The sequence below is a fragment of the Larimichthys crocea genome, chromosome X (genome assembly GCF_000972845.2).
Source record: "Larimichthys crocea isolate SSNF chromosome X, L_crocea_2.0, whole genome shotgun sequence".
Classification (NCBI taxonomy): Eukaryota; Metazoa; Chordata; class Actinopteri; family Sciaenidae; genus Larimichthys; species Larimichthys crocea.
In genome coordinates this window covers 24251670-24278133 of record NC_040020.1, presented here as the reverse complement: position 1 = coordinate 24278133, position 26464 = coordinate 24251670, and the positions used below count along the sequence as shown (strand labels likewise).

Here is a 26464-nt window from a genome sequence, read left to right as displayed (position 1 = left end):
TCACTTTGGACTCTGGGAGCTTGTGACAGGCATTTTTCCTGTTGGAAAATTTCTAGCTCAAACAATCCATTTTTCATGAGCATGATGAATCAATAATGAACATAGCTGTTTCAGCCCTATTCCAGTTTTTACTTTTTCTAAATAAATAGAGACCATCAGCTGCCTGAAATGATAATACATTCCGAAAAACCTGTAGGATGTTTTCTAAAATTGTCAGCAATAATGTCAAATATTCACAATTTATAAATAAACACAATGGTGTGGTCCTTTAAAGTAGCCAAAGCTTCTTTTTTTGTTTGTTTTTTTGTAGACTAATGTTTGTACTGCTCAGTTTGGTTACATTGTACACCATAAACAGCCTGTATCAGAAAAGCAATATACATTTGGGACTTCCTCTCAATCCCCTCATGGATCAGTATGATGGATTAACGATGTTCTTGACCGGATTTATAATCTCGCAGTGGTAACAGGCACATCTCATCTGTCCAGTGTTTGTCCACTATAGTTTGCATCCTTGTGCCAGCTCGGCCCCTCCCTCCTGCGAGCATCAGGCGGACGCTGGTCCTCACTGCAGTCCGCAGTAAATCCACCGAAGCCCGTCAGAGTGCAGCAGACTGCAGTCTCCATCACACCGATCCTCCTCCTCCACCTCCTCCCTGCGCTCCCCTGGCAGGTGGAAAGGACAATGTGAGTATCAGCTCTTATATATTATATTTTAAATAAATATCACACAGTTAGGTTATGCACAATGCTTATTTTAGCGACTTTTTCTGCAACGTCATGGACAGGTAAAGTTGATTTATTTGCGTCATTGCTGATCGGTTGTGCGTGCATGGAAATCTGATCTTTTTTTTTAGTCCATATTTCATAAGCTGCTGCAACACCTGTGCAAAAACAAAAACGCATGCAGCAGGACAGACATGAAGTGGTGATTGTATTCTGCGACAATCCATCCCGTCTTGGTTTTAAATCGGGTGTTTGGTTAAGTTACGCAGTGGAAAAGTCATGGTGAAGGGGATGTAATGACCTCAAAACGCCTTTGATTTTGAAAGGCAGAGGCTGATGATGCAGCAGATCTCTCTCTCTCTCCTCTCTTTGCATCGCTCTAAGCAGGGGAACGTGTCCCATTTCATCTCTGCAGTGCAAACACCGGAATGCAGCACAACTGACGCGCATACTGACACACACACACTCACAGTCACAGCTTTTTTCAGATCTACAGCACAATTTAAAAGCCTGCGCCTTGTTTTGTTTTTGTAATTACAATAAGGATGTGTGGTTTGTTCTTCCTCAGGGCTTTCATCTTAGTCCTGGCCACGTTGGCCCTGATGGTCTCTGCTGAAGGAAGTGTTGGGTAAGTCTTACAATGTACTGCATTGCCAAAAGTATGTGGACATCATATGTGTATTAAATTCATTTGGCAATTTTGTTAGGAGGAGTTCAGCATTTTAAGAACAGCCCTGCATGTAGACAGAGCGGAGCGGTCATGACGTCTGAGTTACAGGGCATTAATCTTTTCTAGGAAAGCTTTTAACTGGATGCTGTGAAGAGCATTAGTACACTAATACAGTCATTAGGTGATACTTTGAACAACGAAACAGGCATTCTCTGTTTAAATGAGTTGTTTTGTCCTCTGACCGTTGGGAGGAACAAACACTTCTGTCTGTTCCAAGGTCATACTAAAAGAGATTGCACACAAAGTCAGTGTTCATCCTTCACATTTGTTTTGTTGATTTTTATAGTTTTTACTTTGTGAGTTACAGACTTAATTCTCCTTATTTTATTATATCGTCTCGGTTTCCTCTATCTCCATCGTTCACATTTCTTTTTCACGTAAAGCCCTTTGTAATCTCTATTTTAAGAAGTCCTGTGCTTACTGCTGGTGTTTGGTGATACGGCGTGGCTCCATTTCATCCCAAAGGGGCTGGATACGGGTTGTGGTCAGGGCTCTGCACAGGGACCAAACTGGGAATAACATCTTTATGGATGTGTCTTAATGCACAAGGGCATTGTCATGGTGAAACAGGAAATAGCCGAACTTGTATCACAAAGTTGGAAGCACGTTATTGTCTATTATCGTTATTGTCTCTAAGATGTCACATCCAAACCCTGAAAAATAGCCTCAAACAACACAAAAGTTATAGTATAGATAATATGAATTCTGTTGTCACTCTCTTATAGACCGAGTACCAACACCAGCTTTTGCACAGAGTCAAAGGAATGTCTCGAGTATGACCTGATCTGCAAAACAGATGAATATGAGGTGAGGGAACTCTCTTTCAAACAGAATAAAACTCTCCCATCAAACCGTGAAGTCTCATTTTGTTCTTTCATTTCCCTGTGTGTGTGTTCAGGTGCGACACTACAGCCCCACTCGTTGGGTGTCAACAGATGCCGAAGCCTATTTCATGGGCGTAGGTGCAGCCATGGCCTTTAGGAGACTTTTCCAGTACATCACTGGAGCCAATGAAGGAGGTGAGGACCAGACAGAAGCAGCAAATCAGCACTCACGAGTGTGTTCACTTTGTGTCTTATTTTCTTTGTGTGTGTGTGTGTGTGTGTGTTCGTGTCATGTGCAGGCATCCAGATGGAGATGACCGCCCCTGTCCTGGTCAAAATCCCAGAGGAAACCAAGATGTGGGAACCAGCTGTCTACACGCTCAATTTCCCGCTCCCGGCAGCCTATCAGGACAAACCACCCGTGCCCACCAATGACAAGGTGAGCTGAGCCCGACATGTGCAGGGTGAAGCTTGCCCTTGCCAGTCATGAGGTCAAATACTTTTATCCTCCCAGTTTCTGTGTGTAACTTGATCATTTATTTTTGCCCCAAGATCAATAGACAGCATTGACAGATGTACAGTATTTAGTGCAGCTGGCTCTGGTGCTGCTTTGACTGACTCAGCAGAATAGAAATAGATAGTGCTGTCTCATGATGGTATCAGCGCTGCTGTCCTCTATCTGTTTTATGATTTGAAGTCTTTGCAGATTCACATTGGTCATCTGTTTGATTAATCTGTAATGTGCTCTAAATATCCACCAATATTAAACCAAAGTATGCACAGTGTAACTTTTATTTATTTATATTTTTTATTTTTATTTACATCAACAATTATATGGTCTCAATATTTACTTCCTGTCTAGTCATGTTTCTGTATTGTGCTGACTGTACTTCGACAAGTGCGTTTCTTTTTTCTCTCCTCTAATGTTTTAATTAGGAAAATTAATTCACATATCTTTATACTGTTATGCTGATTATACTCTGCTGATCTGGGACTGGGACCCAATGAAAGCAAATCTGCGACCCATTTTGGGCCACACCCTGAGTTTGGTGAAACGCCGCTTCAGACTATACCTAACAATATTTAACCTAATGATACAGAAAATTTGATATATTCATTTATTTATTATGTTTTAAGTCATCATAGACATTTAAAAAGTTTAAAGAAGTTTGTTTGTTTGTTCGATACTATTTTTGTTCAGTTTGTTTGCTTATGTTCACGTTCATTTAATTTGGGAACAAATATAAATTAGTAAATTAATAAATGAGTGCAAATAAATTAAGGAATAAATTCATAGATATATAAAAATCCACTTTTTCATTATTGAGTCAGTCATGTGTTTCATATTATAGAAAAGTAAGTAATATTGAAAAGTTAATCGCCCAGTCCTTTACTCAGTTTATCATTTACATGTTTTATTCTACTTAAGTACAATATGGGATAATATGTTTTACTTGTAATTTACAAAATTTCAAGGAAATGTTATGTTTTTACTCCATTACACTACAGCTATAGTTAATAGTTACATTTCAGATTATAAATAACAAGAAAAATATGACAAGCTCATAAAATACATGTCAAAGCCACCACAGGGATATAGAGTGATTTCCTCTTTAAACTCTTCAGATAATTTCAATTCAATTTAAATAAACTCAGTCCAAGTCCCAAAGAAGAAAATGTAATATTTCACAAAGATGTTACATAAGATGAACACAAACACAACTGTATATACATATATATATGTATATCTTTTTAAAATCTTATTAATGAAAACAATGTTTTGTCTTTTCCTGACATGAACCTTTGCTTCAAACTCACGTGTACACATCTATCTGAATAGTGTTCTATGCTGCCTTGCCTACTCTCTGACGTAACCATCTACTGTGTCAGTGTGTGACTATTAATGTTGTATCCATGTCTCCTGCACAGCTGTATTTCACTGAGATGCCAGAGATGGACGTCTATGTGAGGAGTTACGGAGGCTGGATGCTGTCAGTCACCTCCAGGCTTCACGCTCACCTGCTGACTAAAGAACTAGAGAGAGTTCGGGCTTCTTACAACCACAGCTACCACTACGGAGTCGGCTATGACAGGTATTGCACACGTCCACAAACATTTTATTTCTTTAGTATTGTCATATGTAATATTTTTTACATACATCATTATTCATTTTGTTATTCTGCCAAATTGTTCCAGGTGTTGCCTAATTGACATTAACAGTCATCTCTCTATTGCAAGAAATGTTACCAAATTTCGATGACAGGTGCACAAAGCTTCTAAAATTTAACAGCATTTCAGTTTTAGGTGGCATGACACATAATGAGCTTAAATAGCCACAACTGGCTGGTAATTTCATCCATCTCGTATTTCACAGCCGAATTAGTTATTTTCCCAGTTGCTATTAGCCAATCAGCATGTCTATCACCTTGTGTATTTTGATACAAATCTGAATCTATATTCTATGGTGGCCCAGAGAGTTCAACACAATGCAACTTAAGAAAACATGTGTAAATAGTGCAGAAACAGTGCAAGTAGCACAGACAACAACAGAAACTGTTTCCAGGGGAAACAAAAATAATGACGCACACGCTTGCTGTGGATTTAAAAGATTACTAGGTGTGAGAAAACATGCCTAGGAAGTCTTGAAGGATTATTTATATACACATCACTGCTCACCTTACTCACTTGTAATTGTGTTTGTCTCTTGTCCTTTCCTTGTGTGTTTGTAGTCCCCTGAAGCTGCTGAACAGGCACAATGAGGTGTGGTATGTGGCCGAGGGACAGCTAATTTGCACAGATCCACAGGAACCGACCCCTGCACATACTCCCAGGCTGACTATAACCAGCTCACTCACAGACTCGCCGTCTGAACCTCTTCCACACACACTCTCTGATTCCCCCTCACTCGATCCCTCCAACCTTTCCACAAACTCAACATCCAACAACTCCTCTTCAGAAACACCCTCCGACACAACCACTCTCCTCCCATCTAACGCTCCACCTAGTCAGTCATCCGACATGCTCGCTGATGCCCCGTTCAGCCATCCCACCACCTCCGCCCAGATCCTGTTGGACATAACAACCAACTCCTCTGATGCCACCTCTGTGAGCCCATCCCTGGTGCCCCAGTCTGATGCTGCCCAGTGGAACAGCACAGCCCACAGCTTGGATACACAAGCTGACAATAACCCTGTGGTCGAGCCGGATGACGCTCACTAGCTCATTAGCGCCACTCAAATTTGATATAAGCAGCTATTCCAGCTATATTAACATGGGATCTAAACAGAAATGAAGCAGTGGAGGTGGGTGATAGATGCAGAAGCTGTTCTCTTCCTCCTAATCTCTCTATTCCTATGTATTACACCAACTCCTTCTTATGGCACTTAGTGTTAAACGATATGTTCTATCACAGCTTTGCACCTGCAGCTTTCTGTATCAGCAAACACATGCTTGTCCACTTTGTCGTTTTGAGGTTATCACGCCAGCTGCATTATAGAATTAAGTAACATGTATGTATTAGTTAGTTATCCATGGTTATTGTGTTGATTCAACTAGCTAAAGCTGAAGGCAGGGATAGATGCCGTTTAACCCTAAAACTAACTTAGCAACTAATAGGACTTCAATGGAAATCTGTCTGTAATCAGTGAGTGTATGCTGGGACGTAGGCCCATACTGTATATCAGAGGAAACTTAACAATCATAACGTGTTCTAGCCACACTTGTAAAATGGAGTTTGATGCTGTGATTAGTGATTCTTCAAAGTTCCTGTCAATAGTTTTCGAGCCATAACATCCTACAAGCTTCTACTCTCTGTTCAGCTTCATGTCGGTTAATTTCATGATATTGTATATGTGGCAACATATTGGTGAATCGTTATAAAATCAGTGTGCACATTCATTGGGATCTTTGGTGCAGGATTAAACCTAATACTTTATGGTTATATAATTGCAAGACATTTCCCTAATTATTATTTCTTCTGTCCCCCAATATTTGTGCTCAAAAGTGCCTGTAAAAACACTGACTGTAAGTTTTTCCTCAGTATTTTAAATCAATTATCAGGTAAGCTTTGATCAGATTTTGTGAATGTAATGAACATATTTATTACAATAATATAAATTTGGATTATGACACCAGGGATAATGTGTTGTGGACCAGAAAATGGCTTGTTGTTAGAGATTTTCACTTAATTTCTTTGTTAAAAGCTCAGCAAAAAATAATAATAACAGCAATAAATATTTTATCGTCTTTGAATCTAAAGTCTGATCCACACAAGTCAATTCCAAACCTAGGTGTAAAAATGTAAGTTTTCTCGCTAAGTTAGAAGAAAATGTTGCACAAGGTGACAATTTTGTACAAAACAGCGAGATGCGATTAGTCCTCTGTTCACTTTGACCACAATTAAAAGCTATTAATGTATCAAAATGTTGAAAGTTACTCCACCTAAACTTCTTATATTAAAGGTATTCTGTTGAGTTTTTGATGGCTAGTGGTGCTGTAGAGTCATGCGTTGCTCTGTCAGCACACAGAGTCAACAGTGACATGATGCATATTTTGGCTGACTGCAGAGAGCTATATATATGCAATAGTTGCAGGATTCAAAAACCAAATGTTTGTCAGGCCTCAAATATATTAACAAAATGTTTTAGTAAAAGATTTTGATTGTTAACAAAACCATTAAAACCACTAGTTTTTGCACACTGTAGAAATGAAAGCCTTAAATCTTGGACATACTTTGTATCTGCACATAGAAAATCAGTCCTTAATCCTGATTTTATATAATCTAAAAAGTGGCAGGACTGCCCCCAAAGATCCCAAAAGAATTACGCCTAATCAATCAATGCAATATGAATTACATCAGTTAATAAATGACTTTCTCTATCTGTGCGTGTCTGAGCTACATCCTGTATGTTCTGAGGAAGGTGCAATAAAAAAACAACAAAACATAACAAACTCAAGTCTGTCAAGCTCACTGTGTTATTGGTGTCTTTATTAATCAAAAGAATAATTACACTGGACCTGTCTGAGCAGGTCCAGTGTAACATTTAGCATATGTAATATTCATTACTTTGTTTTCATTTGTGTATAACCATTGTGTTTTGTTTACCTCAGAATGAGACATTTATATCTACAGAGAGAGTCTTCTTCCACGGAGCTCAGCAAGTTGCACCACCATGTTTCTACAGTAGCCCAACAACCAAGCACTGGCATTAGATGGGGCCTTTTTGGTGTGTTTTGCAGTCTCCATTGTTGGAAAAGGAGAGGGGTGTGATGTGAGGGGTATTCAGTTGGTTCAAATCTGCAGCTAGATGCCACTAAATCCTACACACTGAACCTTTAAATGTTCAAGTAGAATAACAGTAGCACACACTTACCTCCATCTGCTCGTGGAGCACATCTTTGTTCCAAACTTAATCCAGTCTTGTAAAATGAACTTGTTAGTGAGTCTTCTCAGTTTCCTCTCCAGTCCTCGACAATAAAGTCTCTCTTGAATTAAAGGAAAAACCTAAATAAATGGGTAGAGAAAAATAACGAATGCAGATGCTTAGACACAGGTTAACTGCATGGTCCAGTTAAGCCATTAACATCCAGTCATGCTCTGTGGTGTTTAGAAAAAAATAGTGAGCAGGTCCAGTTGATTCAAGACGACCAGAGGAAAAGGTTTAAGGGACTTTCAACGAGGGGTTATTGTTGGGGCACTGATGGCAGCTTCAGTCACAAAGCTCACTGCTCAACTGGTTCATGTTTCAATAGTAACATCTGCTGTTTGAGCAATATGAAAATGACGTGAATTATATGTTTTAGCCTTTGCAGTCACCACATCTCAACCCAGCAGAACGCCTGACAGCGCTCTCCACCATCATTACCAAAACACCAAATGAGGGAATATCTTTTGGGAGAATGGTGGTTTGTAGTCTCAAAGCTATAAAGCACTGATGCTGTTCTTACACCTTATAAGACACTTTATGTTGGCTTTTACTTCAATTTTTACCTGTCTGTATGTCAATGTTATATTTTTATCTTGTTGTGCTGCCCCCAAGTGGCAACAAATATAATAATCCTGACAGTAGCACACATGTGACCCTCGGAAACGCAAAAAAAAAAAAAATGGATGAGAAACTGTTTACAGGCCAGAATCATACTTTTAATCACAAATGTCTGCTGTAGTAAACCGTTGTTACATCTCACACATGAAGACACAAAGTTGCGTAAACTTGTTGGAGAAAGTTGTTGTTTTGCTTATTTACAATGTTTCCTAAGGTGCAAGCTACACACAGTTTGTCTTTCTGATCAGAGGAACCCAAAGACAGTTCACACATTCATTATTTAGAGGTCCCAGTTGTAGCTGAAAGGTCCTAAGCAGCCGTTTAGTGCTCTGCCTATTTGCTAATAACAAGATCTCATTAGGTTTGAGAGAAACAACAAACCGTGCGGGCAGAGCAGGAAACTTGAAAGAACTGAAAGAGTGACGAAAAAACAGAACAAAGGAGAAAAACAGCTTGATCAGTGGAGTTTAATCCAGTCTGTTATTTCATACATGAATGCTGGTCTGAAACACACCAATTTAATTGTGTGCACTCCTAAGGAGGTAGGGGTTAGGGTTTGATTTTAATCAAATCTGAATCAGCCTATCAAATCAGAATACTTTTGAATCCCTTATCGATCTTTTATTTTTTTTCGTCTTGCTGTGGGGGAAAACAGTGTTTGCTCTATACCGGTAAGCTGACAGCCACAGAAACCGGAAATAATATTAACTCTACTTTATCACTGAAGCAAATATCAACTAAATGTCTTTTTCTGCATGCGCAATGCTCTGCTACAGGTCACAGAACACAGTAACAAGCTGATGATGAAGTTCGTACTTTAACACGATAGGTAAATATTTAAGCTTGTTGTTTTGTCATAAGAACTCGTCTGCAAATATTGCATTTCACGGTTGTTTTGTTGACTTTGAAACGCTTGAGTTAAGGCAGTCCATCTTGTTTGGTTAGTCAGATACTAGTTTAGTACGTGTTTGTACACGTCACCCTTTTTCTTTGCACATGCCTTTAGTTTAAGAAAAAGGTAAACAAGGTAAGAGACATTGTGAATGAAAGATTCGATAAGGGACTCTTTGGCCTCGGAGCTTAACAAATCAAGGTATTTTAAAAAGTCCAAAATAATACCAGCTGTGGGAACCCATCCCGAACGAGTGCAACAATCCATGTACTTCTAAATGTAAGCTTGGCATGAGATGTCAGCCTCAATATGCTATTAGTTCATTGTTCTTCATTTGACGTCTGACACTCGTACATACAGTATACCCATTATCAACATAGTTTGATCAAACATTCAGCTTTCACTGTGATAGTATTTTGAAATAAGCTTATACCACATACAGTAAATAACCATCCATGCTGTGGTAATCATCTCTGAAAACCACCAACACATTTACAGATCTGCAATGTTCGCCTTGGCTCTCTGCATCATATGCTTATGGCTATCTTTCATTTTGCAAAACAAATGTGCTTTACTCCACCTGTTGACGGTTGTTGGTAGAATTGAATTTGAAACTTGTACAAGATAAAAGTCCTGTCAGTAACTCTGACATGAGAAGGCATTTTTTTTTTCCTGTTGTTTGGCTTAATGTATAAAAGTGGTATTCTACTTGAGACTACTTCAGAACCGGGAGACGTTCTGCAGAACAGACAATAATCGTGTGTCTTATGAAAGTCAGTGTTTTTCAATAAACAACTTCATAAAGTTTCCTTTTCTTCTAAAAGAAAAAAAGTCATTTTTGAGTTTGTACTTCAAACAATGAAAGTATAAGTAATGAGACTTTTTAAAAGTAACTCTTCCTTGTGCAATTGACCTAATATTTTACAAAACCTTCCTCTGTACACTCTGGATCTGAGCGTGTCACTGTTTAAGAAAACAAAGTTGTGCCGCTAACATTTTCATGCACATAAAGGGGGAGTAGAAACAATTTTTTAGTGTTTTGTATTTGTAGTAAAATGCCAGGGCAAGAGAGGTAAGGTCTGCACACACAGGGCTGAAGGCTCATCTGTGTGCATGTAACTGTTGACTACAGTGTTCACTCTAATTACAGTGTTTTCTTTAATGATCTGTCACTGTGACGTGTTTTAACCGCCTTCTTAGTAATGCTTTCTTCCTCCCCCTCTTGTATTACATATTTGACCACAGTTTCCACTATAATTACAGTGTGAATAACTTAACACATCAGTGTGACATGTTCCTCACTTCGAAATCACTGCCTTCTTAGTAATGCTTGCTCTCCTGCTTCCTCCCCCTCCCGCTGCTCCTCCACCTCCATGCCAAAGATGGCCGGGGATGGTGAAGGCATCCACGCTCATGCCCATGGTTTTAGAGGGGATGGCACTAAACTGCTTCCTGTCTGAACTGTATTTGTAGATGGATTCCACGTGGGTGGAGCTAATTGTCCGTGGGCCTACGCCAGCCAATCGTACGAGCTCCTGGGAGTCGGCATTCATGGTGTAAACGCCCCTGAACTGGCAGCTGGAATCACGGAAGAGGATGAGGAAGTGGTTGGCGGGACTCTTCTCCATTTCCTGTGATTGGACAAAGGTGGAAGTAAGAGAAAGATTTAAATGGTTAATGTCATTATTTTTTATTGAAGAGGGGCTCACTGTAAAGTAAATTACCTCCACTATCTTGTTTTTCTGAGTCTCGTTGACTTTTCCAGCGAGGCAGCAGCGAGAGAGCGCATTGTGAATGATGAATTTGTTGGACTTCAAGCTTGGTTCTTTGAAGAGCTTTGGACCTGCAGATACAAACATGGTCACACTTGTTTATGCTAACCCATGATGAGTACTGAAGAACTGAGATATACTGTGCTGTGCAGTACTGTACCTGTGTATTCTGGGGCAGGTGAGGTACCATTCGAACCGACCTCCCACTCTTTGTCTCCATTCTGATTTGCCAGTCTACTCGGTGTCATACATCCTGCAGGTGAACCAGGGCGGCTGTTGGAGAAATGTCACACAATGAACCTATAGTTCATCACCTCATACTGAGACTGTATTATACTTCAGAATCAACTGGATTCACAGTTGAATCATCAACCCCACCATCCACTTCTCTTTCTAAAAGTTACTAGGGGTATAGAGCAAGACCAGAAGTGCCTTTCCATGCACAACTCTAGGTCTTTGGCTGTAACCTCTTAAAGTCTTAAGTCTTAAGGAACAGCGGATCCATGTTTACAATTTTGTGTGTTAAGCTAAAGTTGAACCTGTAAAATCTTGCATGTCATGCTAATATCTGGACATTACTACCTCTACTTACTTAATACTTTTACTATACTAAAATATACTAACACTTAAGATGTTATTGTAATACGGTAACATTTAGCATATTGGCATCAATCTTAAGAGTTATTTGACAAGTGGACATTTTGACATGTTATTTAAGCCAACAAAAAGTCAAAGGATCTCTAAAGTCATTTGGGTGCATCTTTGTGGCAAAAAATGGCATCTGTGCCAAATTTCATGGTATTTCCATCCAATAATAGCAATATATTTCATTATGGCCTAAAAAGACCAACCAAATCTGACCTGACGATCATTGCATTCATCTCTCAAGACACCATTGTGAATAAAAACTGTATGAATGAGAGCTAAATGAGATGTATCAGTGTACCTGCTGGGCTTCTTTGTGGGGTCTGCACATTTCTTTCCTGGCTCATCTGTGGCTGCCAGGTTGAGGGAGGAGTGAGAGTAGACTTTGTTCAACTTCGAGCCTGAAAAAACATAAATATCAAGACATCAAAACAGCTTAGTCATGAAAATCAACACAGACACTTTTAATTTGTTGGAAACTTTTTTTCACTTTTGAATTTACCAGGTGTTCCCTTGGCTGGACTCAGAGACAGCTTTGTTTCCTCCCTGGTCATGCTGCGAGGCCGTGAGCGTGTTTTCTTAGTGGAAGATCGTCCTTGAGTGGTTGACTTATGCTGAAGCACTTTGTCCAGGTCATCCATGATCCTGAGCTGTTGCCGCAGTGCATACTCCCCTCGTGTGAAATCTCCCCTGCGGACTGGTGTAGCGGGAGGCGTGGAGAAAGGTGAAGTTGTGCCTGCGGGAGGTGTACCCGAGGGAGATGCCACTCTTTTGTCTGACAATGGTCTGAAATCAAGAGGAATTGGATTACTTTTACATGGGTGCATCTCAGCTTTGGACATAAAGACTTGTGTAAGCATCCACCTTGTGTGTGTTACCTGTTTTCCCTGTCTTGTTCATGCCACTGCCTCCTCTTCCTCATCTCCTCAGTTCTCTTCTGCTGTTTTTCCAACAAGAAAGCTCTACGCTGGGCCATCTCCTCCTCACTATGTACCTCCTCCTACAACCACACAAGCACACGATCATATACTCGAATGTCATGACAGAATAAATATGCATGCAAAACAAAGTCTTCCATTCTGTTTTGCAAGCACTCACCTTAAAGAAGAACCGAATCCCTCCTCTTGTCCCCAGTTCATTTTGTTCTCCACTTGGTTCCAAAGTTTCAGTGTGTCCTGTCTGTTCTCCTTTGGATTCAGTTTGTTCTTCTGGCAAGTTTCTGGCTCCTGTGGCCAGTTCCAGCTGCTGTATGGGGTCTAGGGGTTCTGCAGCAAGTACTCGAGCTGGGTCTGCAGCAGATTCTGTGTGGTCGCTCATAGAATCAGAGGAAAACTCGTGTCCTTCATCAGTTGGTTCATCACTGCCCCCCTCTGGCCCTCCATGAGATGACAATGAGACCTCAATCAGGCTGCAGTGCATCCCCGCAACCCCACCTCTCCCACCTTCACCTCCTGCGCTGTACGCAGCAGAAAGGGACAAAGTCTCGCTCTCAAACGAGCACTCAGAAGGAGCTCCAGAACTGCTTCCGCCAGCAGCCCTGGGACGATCCTGTCTGGGCTGTGTCAATACCGGCAGCCCTCCTACGGCCTCCGTCTCCTCCAGCTCCAGCTCAAGGCTGAACTGTGTTGGTGTTTCGCTAGAGCCTGTGTCTGAGGTGCATTCATCAGGCTGTGGTTGCTGGATTTGCTGAGGAGACTCTTGAGGAGTCCGAGGCCCACCAATACGGAAGGAAGAGGAGGTCTGAACCTGACACTTGCTGGGAGACACGCGGCGCAGGTGGGGGAGCGTGTCCACATTCTGGGTTGGTGTCAAGACACGGTTGAGTGGTGGGAACTTCAGTTCAGAGGGCCGTGGGTGAGGCTGATGTTGGGGACGAGGGTGGTGCTTGGGGCTGCGTGGAGTGGAGGAGGAGTGGATCTTTGTGCGAGGAGCTGGGCACGAGGAAGAGACGATAATTTTGGGAGAAGTAAGAACTTGAGAACGTCGTGATGGGGAGGAGGCAGAGGGCGGGTTGGAAACAGGAGGAATCACCCAAGCTTTACTGGTACTTCTTGTAGGAGTCTTTGTTGGGGTTCTTGGTGGAGTCTTTGTTGGGGTGTGAGGAGGAGTTTTGGTTTTGGCATTACTTCTGGATGTTGATTTTGGAGTAGTTTTGGGTGTACTTCTGGGTCTTTGGTTGCTCATGAGCTGCTGTTGCTGTTCTGTAAGCTTCTGCATGTCCTTTTGTAGTGACTGCAGAGCTTCACTCAACTTTTGCACCACTTCATTATACTCCACGATGACAGTTTCCCCTCCTTTTTCTTTCTCTGCTCCTTTCTTACTTTCAATAGAGAATGTGACCTGCTTCTCCAGCCGAGGAGGATTGGAAACAGATGGCTTCTCTTTATCTTTCTCTGCATCTTTTTCTTTCTCCTTCTCTTCCTTCTCCTCTTCCTGTTTCAGCTGTTCCTCCATACGCGTGAGGCGCTCCTCCAGGCTAAGACTATCCTCCTCTGCTCCCTCGCCTCCTCCCTCTCCTTGCTCTCTTTTCAGCTGAAGGAAAGCTGTTTTTCCAAGCCTCTGTCTGTGCTTGGCAAAAATGGCTTCTATGCGTCGTTTTTGGGCTTCAATGCTTTTACGTTTTTCCTCTAGACGAGCCCCCAACTCCCAGGCCTCAGAGCCTGGTTCAGGGCCTCTGGGACCTGGGCTGTCCTGGCAGCCAGGTAGCCCTGCTGGGGTAGAGGGTGTATGTGGAGTGCCTGGGGTTGTTGGGGTTGGAGCAGAGGCCGACTCCTCCCCAGGAGCAGCAGGATGTCTTCTTCTGTTGTCTCGTCGCTCAGCAAAGCTTGTCATGCGTGGACTATTGCTGGTGCTGTGGTTTCCCTGGCGACCGTTATTGGGTCGAATATTACCCGGGGCATTTCTAGGGGTATCATCCGATGCTTCAGAGGAGTCAACACTGCCATCTCGTAGAACAGAGTCGTCATCACGTGACATATCTGAGGTGCGTCCTGATCTCTCCCTCCTCTCTCCTCTTCCTTGCTTTTTATTATCACCCACTCCTCCTCCAACAGGATGGTAGAGGACTCCAGAGCGACAGGGAGCAGAGCTACTGAGGAGGAGATTATCCTCCTCAGGGCAGTGTAGGAAGAAACCAGCAGGGGCTCCTTCGGGACGTAACCTGGGTTCTGGCCTTCCTACCGTCACTCCTTTTACTCCTTTCTCTGCCGTCCTTCCCTTTTTCCGATCTTTGTTGCCAGGAGTATGAACCACCTGTAGTGCCTCCTCAATGGTTGGTAGCTCTCCCATTGGTGTTGTGTGTGCATAAGGACCCCAAGATGCACGCTGTGATGGTGCCGAAGCGCTGACCAGGTGGCTGAAATCCTCTGGAGGGCTGTATGGGACATGGGTCATCCCTGCTGATTTCACTGGTGAAGTTATTGCAGGGATGCCAGTGGTGAGGCTGTCAGTGCTGACGGAGCGAAAGACAGAATCTATTGGGTTTCCCATGACAATGTCAACATCACTGTCGAGCCCAAATGGGATGCTGAAAGTCACTGCTGACAGAGGACGACTGCAGAGAGGATGGATGACGATGGAAGGATGGACAAATGGACGGGTTGTGCCAAACAAGAATGGAAAAGCAGAGACCACAGAAGCCAAATAAGAAGATTAAAAATTAAGATAAAACATGAATGCAACACAACATTTACTATAGAGATCACATGAAGTCGTTATGTATAACTACCTGATTTGTTTCTTTGTCCAACTTTTGTTTTCTGGAGAGACAAATTAAGAAAACAAAGACTGTTTTGGTTGAATCCATTCAAATAAAGGCATTCTGTCCATTTCTTACTATTTCTTACCTGGTGACACGGGGGAGGAGATAGGCACAAAGGGTTGTTTGAAGATGAAGGAAGGAGAACCACTGAAACAGAAGAATACAGTAAAAAAATAATGTTAAAGTGTGTGTGTGTCCATGTGCATTTTCTCTGAAATTTCTCCTTGCCTCAACCAGGTCCTCTTTCACAATATTTGTCAGATTTATTTAGGTTTTAATCAGCTCAATAAATGTTGTGGTAGTTTAGGTTCAGACTGCTGCATACATCAGACTGAGGCTCATAATGCTCCTGACCATTTTCACGTGTATTACTCGAATGTTGTTACCTGTTGCTGTTCCCGCTGACAGGACTTGTACAATCTAGTAACCCTGAGACATCTGAAGACATAAAGAAAGAAAGACAGAAAGAAGACAAGTGTCAGAGGATGATCATAGGCTTGATATTTATTCATCAAACATCTAACGGTATTAATATACTAGAGGTGACAGACCTGTGAGGTCGATGGGTTGTATGGGCTTGACAAAATCAGGCTTCTTAACTTCAAACCACTCCAGCAGCTCAGCTATGAAGCTCATGATGTTCAGCTGAGGAAAAGAGCACAGTGGGTTACAACGAAAGGTACAAAGGGACTGCCAACACCTTGAAGAGTAACTACACCCAGGCTGAAAATCCTATGTGCATTTATAAAGCACTGATCACTCAAGCCGCTTTTACACTACGTGTCTCATTTACCCATACATTCATGGCCATGCAAGGTGCCAACTGCTCATCAGTGTTTAGGAGCTAACCATGTATACACATTCACACAGCCATCGGGATCGACTGATTAGTGCACGAGTAGAAGTCAGAACGATGATACTTTTCCTCCACAGAGAATTTATTGTGCCGTTGTTTTCACATGTCTCTCTTTCTCCTCACTTCAACTGTCTTCATAAATGTGAAACAGTCGTTATGCTTACATGCAGAACCGGTGGAGCGTAGAGCAGGTCCTCCACAGCAAGGGGGCAGCAACTCTGTAAACTGCTCTCGCAAAACTCTTTGATCATCTGCAGGTTGTAGAGACTGTCAGCCACTGACATGGTGTCCTTTAGACACACATCTGGAAGGACATATCAATATGTTATAATGTTTGTGTATATCATTTGTCATTGTTTTTTTTAAACATAAGTGCTTTGACAAATTCAGCAGCAAAATATGAATATGCTTAAAATGTATACTACAAGTACTATTAAGAGTCAAATGCTCTTAATGTGAACATAACTTTTAAAGTGATGGGACCATCATTCAAGCTGTTAGCTATAATGTATAAACATAAATATTTAATCATAAAATGTGTACTTGTATGCATGTGTGTTTGCGTCTGAGTATGTGTGTGTTTATGTACCCTCTAGAGGCAGCAAGCTGGAGCAGTAGAAGTGCAACACAGCAGCTATAGCACAGCCATTAGACAGATCTTTGACCGCATAAACCAGAGGGAAAGTGGGAGTCAGCTTAGACTGCACTTTGTCCTTCCTATAGCGAATCTAGGGGAGAGAAAGGAGGGAAGGAGGAGGAGGAGGACGGTGAGTAGAGAGAAGAAGGTAAAAAGAGGAAGAGTTTTGCAAAGACAACAAATGGGCAAAAAAGAAGGATCATAAGGCAGAAAAAATACAAATATGAAAATAGATTAAGGTTTATGTTATGTTTAAGAGTTAGAACAGTGGCAAAATAAATGTAAAACCAGCCAGGGCTGTCCTTCTTTCAGACAATAAATGAATCCAGAGACTCAAACTATGACACCAGCCAAACTCTAGAAAAAAAGCAGAGGAGAAAACCCACAGAAGCAAAGCACGAGAACAACAATGCCTCAATTAAGGAACATTTGCACACACATACACATCAACCAGGAGATGCAGTGCAAAGGTTAAAACAATTCAAATATAAAATGGAAAATAAAACTATGAGCAGATAAATGTCAGTGGTTATAAGTGAAAACGAGAACAATTGTCCTCCGGTGTCCATGCAGCAGAAACAGGCACTGACGACAGCGTGAGCCTTTAACTCTGATCAGGTAAAGAAATACATAATAGGATTTTAAAAAAGTGAATTTTATCAAAATGAATGTGCACGAAATCAAATCCAAAACAAAACAAATGCTGCATGTGCGTCAGCTGTAACTTATGCTGAATGATGTTAGGCAGCCTTGTTGGAGGAGGTAAAAGGTGAAAACATTTAAAGGTAACATCTGGTCTTTTTATGCCTCCTATAACATGGCTTTGTAACATACACTTGAAGGAAAGCAGTAAAACACAATAAATATGGATAAACTGTTAGAAGCTAATGAGTCTTAATTGATCCATCCAACCTTGGGGTTGGAATAGTGATTAGTTTGCAGTCAGTCAGTCATTGGTCGACAGCGTGGGAGAGGTGTGGCGATTGGTCAGTCTGTCAGTCAGTCGGGTGCATTGCTACGGGAGACGTGGAGGATGAGGGTGAGAAAAGAGCGAGGTGTTATACGTTACCACTGGCGGCTTATTCCCAGACTCCTTCAAACAAAAAGCGATAGCATGCTGGATGGGGGATGGCAGAGAGAGGGAAACAAGCATAAATGACAAGGGGGCCGGTCATCATGGGAACCGCCACACCACAAAGTCACATGGCACTGCTCAGGGAAAGAAGAGCGACAGAGGAGGAGGAGGAGGAGAAGGAGAAGGAGGCGGAGAGGATGGGGACAAACAAAGCGGGCGTAGAAGTAGTTTAATTATCAGCGAGGAAGTTATTTCACCTCCCTCCCTCCTCCTCCAACATCTCCTCCTCCCCCCCCGGCTCTGACAATCTGGGCAGTTTGAGATGAAACCGATGACCGAACGTAAAAAAAAAGTCATAATCACCTCAGTGTCCGAAACATCATCAGTTAATAAATAATAATAAAAAAAAAATCACAGACATTTTCAGTAGCATCTAATTGGTCAGTTGTAAAAGTCAGCAGATATTTAAATGGCACAAAGGCTCTTTGTACTCATAACGGGACAGATAAGAGTTATGTGTGCAGGCACAATAATGTCAGCCATAGCAGATGGACAGATTCAGAGTGTGAGATAGACAGGAGAAGATTACACTTACGGGGACTAGTTTCCAGTACCAACGGGTGGATTGACACTGCCAGAGAGCAAGGCATGACAGAGACAAACCAGGGGGAGAAAACAAAGCAGAGCAAGGTCGATGTTAGAAGATGCAGAAACACAGCTACGTATGACAGACAGCTGCTTAGTAGCAAAACATCATGCGTGTGTTTATGTAAGTGTGTGTTGAGGGGTGGGAGTATTTTTACCCCATCCTGAGCAGGCTGCAGGTCTGTACATGTCTGCGACTTGGGGAGCTCTTCGTCTTCGGTGATTTCTCTCAACTTCTGGTTCAGCTATAGGAAGTTTAAAGGATGAGATCACTATTTTTCCAACACAAAGAGACGAAACAAATCCCCCCTCAACCCGCCAAAATATTTAAGGTGCACTTTCCTGAGATGACATGCATGAAAAACAAGACAGTGTCAGAGTCAAATAATGACACACACGCAAGTGAATCCTATAAATAACTGAAAAAAAACAACATAAGAATTTGTGAGAATTTACTCTCTCTCTCTATTGTCGCACCAGATACAACCAAATAAATGAACACAGCGCCAAAGAAAAAACACATTATATACATATGAATATATATTGAAAATGAGAAGCAATATGGCAAGTAAAGAGTCACTGTTGAAGGAAAATGTATGTATCATTACTTTCAGGTCCAACTAGTGCGTACCTTATTGTTTTGTTTGATAATTAAGATTGAATATGTTAATTTTCATGATACTCACTGTACTGCTGCATGGGCTCATAGAAAAACAATAAAAAGAATCCTAGTACAGTCAGACACATGCACCATCTGTACTGTCTGTACGGACAAAAGCAGGTCACAAGTATCAAGTTTTATTGACTATTAGCTATTGACATTGCTACTAGCGACGTCCACATCAGAAACAGAAAGGTTTGCTAATAGTCAGAAGTTTCGTGGCCATTTTTTTGGAGGAGAATTTAAATACATCTCTGGGTTTACTGAGAACTTCCTGTTTCCTAAAATAGGGTTTACCCTGGTTTTTAAGGTCCTAACATCCAAGTGTCAATTCATCAAAGTCTATAAATGATGAGAAACCACCTTTTAATGAGTTCTTGAAAACTGTGAAGCTGTCCTTTAATCAAACAGATGTTTCAATTAAAATGGTGGCAACGGTTGAAAGTGACATCAGCATTGTTACAATGATTTTGTGGTCTCACCCTGTTAACCCAGAACAGCAGAGCGTTCTCCCACGGAGCCCCGACACCCATCTGCTCCGCCTCCACCGCCATATTCACCCTGCCCACCGTCTCTTTGGCAGCCAGCGTCATCAGAGAGTCAATCAGGGCGAGGTGGGCTTTCTGCACCAATCACAAGAGGGACTGTTTAACCACCTGACCTGACGGTCTCAGAATAATCAATAAAATCGGCAGAGGTGGAAACTGAATGTACTGCAGTACTGACTTTGTAGGTACCAAGTGCTTGTATTTTCTTTTCTACTTTGCTGATAAACATTTTACAATGCACACAAGGGAAGGCTGCAAAATCTGACTTTATTTCCTTCCTTCTTCCCTTCTGCCTCCATTTCTTTTCTTCCACCCTTTCTCCTCATCTTTTGTCCTTTCTCGTTTCCTTCCTACTTTACTTCCCTCCTTTCATCTGCTGTTCCTGTCCTTACTGCCACTCCTCTCTAATGAATGGATACAAAAGCACTAAGAGCTGACAGAAAAACACAAAAGGTCCTATCTAGAGCCAGTATTTAATTTGTCCACTCTGGGCTACTGCAGACACATGGTGGTTTGGTTTGTGGTAGAGGACCATAAAAGGCTCATTTTAAGGTATTTTCAGGTGATTATACACTAATGAAAACATATTTGTGAATATTATATTCAGTTTCTGCCATACTCAGTAAATAAAGCCCACTAAATCTGACACACCTTTAAATAAATAACAATTGGAAATCAAATACACTCGCCAACACACCCACCGTCTTAATGGGGACAAAGCTGAGGTCCGCCTCGGTGACGTCTGCATCCTGGACCTTTGGGGTGAAACCTTTCTTAATGAGGAACTGCAGCAGAGCGGAGTTGTCAGATGGGGACCCCTGCGATGCTGGCAGAGAGACCCCATGTGCCTGGGCCAGCAAGGCCTGGGCTCGGCAGTAGATCTCAGGAGAGAGAAGCAGCTTTGAGATGGACGGCTTGAGGTGCTCTTGTTCATACTGGTCCTTGTAAAGCGGCTCCCGCAGCTCCACGGGGACATTTTCTGAAAGAGGACAGTCTTGTTGAGCTTGAATGGTAATGAAATGTGTCTTATATTTAAACTATTAGATGGATTGTCATGAAAATTGTGCAGACATGAGGATGAATCCCTTTCCTTTAACACCACCAGCAGGTTTTTTGTATTTTACTGAAACCTTGACAACTTTTGGATGGATTACAGATTGCATGGTGTCCAGGGAATGAATCTCTTTAACAGTATAAAGAATAGACGTCGTATCTGTGACGTCACCCACAATTTTCTGAAGAGCCGTTGTGAAGCTCAGAGTGTGGTGGCTCTGGTTTCTGCCATCTTGGCAGTCCTGCCTCTTCCGCCTCCCAGCTAATCTAAAAATGGGCAAAGACGTGGCTCATTGGTGGACCTGAGGTGGGCGAATGACGCTTGGGTGCTCAAACAAGCCACCTGTAACAGTACCCACCTGTCAATCTAAGCTACCATGCTGTTAATTATGCCAACTTTAAGCTTTAATATAATTTGAACAGGTGAGTTATATAGAAATTCATTTTTGTACCAGGCTGTAAACATGTTTATTTCTGCTGTGAAGTTGGACATTTTAACATGGGGACTGACTCGTTCTGTAACCAGCCTTTAAGTGGACGTTTGAGGAACTGCAGTTTTTAAAACTTTCACTGGCTTCTCTTCACAGTTTTCACATATTTTGGTCCAACTTCTTCTTGATGCACACAAATCTGACATTCATGGTTCGTAATGACTTCATTGATCCACTGACTTTCCAGTGATAGCGATATCATTGGGTCCAAATTTAAATCTGTGCAACAGTTTGGTTTATGACCAAATCCCTGCAAAATTTCCATCAGCCTCAATTGTACTTTCTGTTAGCATGCTGAGATGCTAAACTAAGATGGTGAACATGTTCAGCATCATATGTGGATGTGGTTAGCATGTTGTTAGCAAGTTAGCAAAGCCGTGATTAATATATAGAAGGAAAAAAACAACAACCCAGAATCAATATTTCAGTGGGCAAGTTGAAAGCGTGTACTCAATCATGATATACAAGCCGAGATAATTAGAGTGGAAGTACCTGTTCATTGACTAAAGGACATTTTCTGAGCTGCATGTGAGGAGTTTATAGTGCAGTAAAGAGACATTTCTTCCTGTAGATACAACAAATGGGAAAATGAATTAATTTCCCTGCATTGCTCTCTCTCTCCGTCTCAGAGAACAAAGCGGAGAACTGCTTCGTCGACACATTGTCCCATGTGGGAAATGCTGCAAAAGTCGTACAAGCTGCTGCCGAGAGAATGCAGCTCCATTATATTATCAGTTCAGGAAGAGAAAACTAAATAACAACTGGATAAAAGTGAAGAAGTTTTCCCGCTATGGAAATTAGGTGACAGTGAAGTGACAGCGTCTGACTTCAGGGAGCCTGCAGGAGAAGATAATATCATCATCTGCATGAACAGCTCAGCTATGTTCCCCTAGACAAGTGTGGGTGTATGTGCATGTCAAGTAATCTGATGTGCAAGAGGCTCATACAACTATGAGTGGGTCATTTCATAGACACATATATACTGTGGACACAGAAACACACACTTTCCTGACTGACCCATATTGCAACTCTGCAGCCTCTGGAAGGCTGGACATGGAATCGGGATAATCCTGAAGATTGGAGTGGACTTCTTAGAGGGAATATCAAAGTCTACATCTCCTACTGCAGTCAATCCTCATTCGCTCTAAGTCTTTACAAATTCTTTTAGACTCCTTTATCCGTGCCTACACATCAAACTCTGACTAATGAGAGCTACAATTGTCTTTTTCTTCTCTCTGTAACCTTCTGTTGTTTCTTATGTTGCTGTTATTCCCTGTGAGAGAAGAAAAATGACTACATAACCATAATGAAATTAAACTGAAAGCCTATTTGTGTCTCTACATAAACAGCCATTTAAGTACACACTCCACTGCAGTGTGACACACACTGCTTGGGGTTAAACCCTCGCCTTTCACACTCTGCAGCACTGGGAGGAAATAGGACTGCCGTCACCATGGGAATGGTGGAAATGGAGAGCGGCCATTCTGTCCCAATCACAGCGGAGGCAATGAGACTGGACTGCAGAGTAGGAACCAGCTAACCCATTTAACATAACACTAATTCAACTAGGAAAAACAGGTCTGTTCAGCTGTACAACACAACAACAACAATCAGTGCTACGCTGTATTGATTTTATGAATATTGGATGCTAGAAATTACCAAAAATATACAAATTATTAACATCTACACAAACACATGTTTAGGGCTGAAAACCATGCATGGCCAATTATTTTTTAGCTTATCTGATTAATTGTTTCATCTATAAAATGTCAGAAAAAATTATTTACAAGAAAGTCCAAGTTAAAGTTTTTAGATTCCTTGTTTTATCAGAACATCAGTGCAATTCAAAGATAGATACTTTACTCTCCAATACAGCAAGCAAAAAAGAAATGCAACAAATCCTAACATTTGAGAAGTCTAAACGATTAAATAACAAAATATTTGAGGATTCATTTGTTGCAAATAAACTAATCAATTAATAAACAAATTCACACAATTTTATATAGCTAGTCAACTTAAACCTGCAATGACTGCTTTTTTGGGCCAAACTATATAAGAACAAATTATATAGTATATCTTTTAGGCGGTATATAGAACCATCATCGGCGTACATGTTTTTACACATACAGCAGCTTATGGAGAAACATCAGTGTATATCTTGTGTGTGCCTGGCCACTTGACCATGTAAGTCTCTTGTTTAGTCTCTTTTAGCTCTATTTTTGGTCTTCACCAGCTAAAAAGGGAAATATCTGTTTAGCTGCTGAATGCTCCACTGTGTTAGTGTGTTAGTCTGTTGTTTGGTGGTAAGCAGGTAACATATAGTCAGTGTTTAGAGATTTTTGCCTGAAAATATGAGAATCGACAAAACCATTTCGAGCTAGTCAGATTTGATAGTTGCACTATTCTCTTCATATTTCAATTTCGGTTAATTTAAAAAAAGCATTTTTATCTTACATTATATCTATGCTTCTACATATCTTGACCAGGACAATCTCAATAAGATAATTTCCTGGTTAAATTAAGGTTTATAATGGAGTTTTATACGGGAGTTTTAACTGGCTAAACGATGCCATACACAAACAAATGTCAAGAAATGTCATTTTGTTTGCCACCCTGTGGCCATGTCAGGCCGAATAATTCTCAGCTGAATCAGGAGTGTGTGATGAATCCCATGTGTGGCTTTATTAGTGCTATTTTCTTCTCGACTTCCATTAAAATTCAATGAGGCATTTTCCAGTTGACAGACAACAATGAAGCCTCCCTGCTGAGAGGTTTTCAGCTCATCTCTCCTCCTGTCCCACACCAACTGTCACAGACCTGACACAAATATAGTAAATATAACATGAAAGTCTGTCTAAAGCTGTTACTTACAGTCCAAAACCTGGTACCAAAAGCTGCTGTGAAATAACGGAAAAAGAGCTGAAACAATTAGCTGATCCACAACGATGTCTAGTTCAATTATCAAACAAAATTATTCAATACTCCAGCTTCTCAACCATTTTCAGCACCATAAATATGAGGGATTACTGCCGTACACTGTTTTATATAGCTGTAAATATAATATATCTTGGGGCATTTTCTCTATAATTTAAAAAAATATTTTTTACATTTCATAGACTGTGATAGCTAGTGAAACAATCAGCCCCCCATGGTATGATGTCATCCAGTACAACATCACCACAAATTAAAGACATTACTGAGACAGAATCAACAAAACTTACATATTATAAGCCTTATAAAGCGGTGATTTCTCAGAGTGGTATTACATTCAGTGTGTGGAGGTGTTACTGATATACATCTTTGCTGCACCTGCTGTATTTTGGCCAAAATAAACCAAAATGCAGACATATTGGTTTTAACAGCACATTTCTCCTATCTGTAAACTTTTTTTTAAAAGCTTAAATTAGAAGATACATGTCACCAAAAATACTCCATTGTCTAATAAGCCTCACTATGTCACCTTCACTATACAGCCACGCGCTATAGCACGGCGTGCGCGTGTAACACTGACACAAATATTATGCGGTCCTGACCCATTTACAGCCAGCACGCACATACTGCATCTATACACCAATTTTTGTTTTTGTTTTATTCAGGGGTTTTTTCTTGAAGGTTATATTTAGTCTGTTTAACCCCTTCACAGGCCTGATGTAGCCGACTCTGACAAAAGGCTTTGTTGCATTGCAGCGATGACAGCCTCCAGTTCCTTCATGCATCACGCACCACAGAGGAGATCCCATCTGACAAGCTTCATATTCATCAATAATTGGCTCCTCATCGATAATATGGAAACCTACTTGCAGCGTTAAAGCTGCGCAGCCTCGGGTTGGTTTAAAGGTGTGCAAGTTATAGGCATCAGTGCATCGTCTGATAAGGATGGATGCTGTGCAGAAGGATGCTGGAGGTTCCCTTGAACGCGAAATAAAACGCCAGGTCTAACTCGAGAGCTCCATATGTAGCCGGATTAATAATTAAGCGCCCCACCCAAGCAGCGCATCAGTGATGTGAACAGCAAGACTGGATCGGAGTCTACCTGCAGAGCCGTACGATTTCGACAGCAGCCACCGGACGCTGGCGCAGATCTTGGCCCGGTTGAAGTCGTACTGGTCCAGCGGTTTGATCTCCGGCACCGAGAAGGTCTTCTTCATCGCGCTGGGAGAGTCCACCATGGCCGCGCTGAGCCGCACGGAAGACACGGAGGCAGCGGCAGTATCAGCAGCAGCACCGGGTAAATGTGAGGAGGAGGGATGGAGGAGGAGGAGGAGGAGGAGGAGGAGAGAAGGAGGAGGAGAATCCTGTGATGCAGACTGAAACACAATAATAAAAGACGATAAAAAAAAGTTTAACAGAAAGAGATAAAACAGAAATACATGACCTAATATTGATCTATAAGCCTAGATTAATTAAAATGTAAACTATTTGATATATAGATTAAAATACCTCACTGTAACCCGGCTCCACGCCCCCGTAAACGTCACATCTCAGCCAATGGGGATGTGGCAAAATAAAAAAAATATTCTTATTTTCGACACACGTGAAGGCAGCAGCAGCAGAAAGAAGTGATTCATGCTATGGAGAATAAAAGCACCCCCGTTTTTTTTCTGTGAGAGCAAATACAAGAGCTAAGAACAACGAATGTTGTTCTTCAGTGCCCCCCTTCTTCCACATGGAGGTGCCCTTGAGCCAGGCACCGATTTCACCCACCAGACACTGACCAGGTGACTCACACAGTGAAAACAATGGAAGGCTGTGGATGTATTGCAAAGTGCAGAAAAAAAAAACAATATGAAAAACAAAAGCCTGCATAAAGAAACACACACCAGGTTAAGTGTTTTTGTCAACAAGGGTATACAATTTGATACAAAAGTGATTCACAGCACAGCGATAAGGACATCTATCAACATATTTTATTATAACTGAGGCTTTTATATTCACGGACACTAAACTAAACTCACTAACATTGAGAACTAGTTTATAATCTGTTGTCAAGATCTGACCGAAATGTCCTCGCAATGCAGAAATGTCCTCGCTACGATGGTTTGAATCTGAAACTGGTCCTCACAGACAGGAACACATGACCACAGACACAGTAATGAAGAGCAGCA

The 26464-nt window shown here is 41.5% G+C and overlaps 2 protein-coding genes across 6 annotated transcripts; one reads left to right on the top strand and one right to left on the bottom strand.

The window, feature by feature from the left end:
• The first annotated feature begins 443 nt into the window (after positions 1–443).
• Positions 444–7235, top strand: soul5l (heme-binding protein soul5, like). The gene is made up of 7 exons (XM_010740809.3): positions 444–687; positions 1295–1354; positions 2182–2263; positions 2355–2475; positions 2580–2719; positions 4210–4373; positions 5010–7235. Coding segments are annotated over exons 1-7 (1059 nt in total). The 5' UTR covers positions 444–685; the 3' UTR covers positions 5500–7235.
• Positions 7236–9432: 2197 nt separating this feature from the next.
• LOC104926863 (calmodulin-regulated spectrin-associated protein 3) lies at positions 9433–25598 on the bottom strand. 5 transcript variants are annotated; one of them, XM_019276423.2, is made up of 19 exons: positions 25393–25598; positions 20517–20794; positions 19750–19890; positions 18765–18851; positions 18557–18592; positions 17956–18003; positions 16839–16977; positions 16414–16553; positions 15945–16038; positions 15780–15831; positions 15479–15540; positions 15361–15391; positions 12732–15186; positions 12512–12633; positions 12136–12419; positions 11935–12034; positions 11149–11261; positions 10941–11059; positions 9433–10847 (listed from the first exon to the last, which is right to left on the bottom strand). In XM_019276423.2, the coding sequence occupies exons 1-19, from the start codon at positions 25526–25528 to the stop codon at positions 10515–10517; spliced, it is 4770 nt and encodes a 1589-aa protein (XP_019131968.1). In that variant the 5' UTR covers positions 25529–25598; the 3' UTR covers positions 9433–10514. The 5 variants fall into 5 exon arrangements, with proteins under 5 accessions (XP_019131968.1, XP_019131971.1, XP_027139401.1 ...); XM_019276426.2 differs by having other exon boundaries at positions 12732–15084; XM_027283600.1 differs by lacking the exon at positions 17956–18003.
• Positions 25599–26464: the final 866 nt, after the last annotated feature.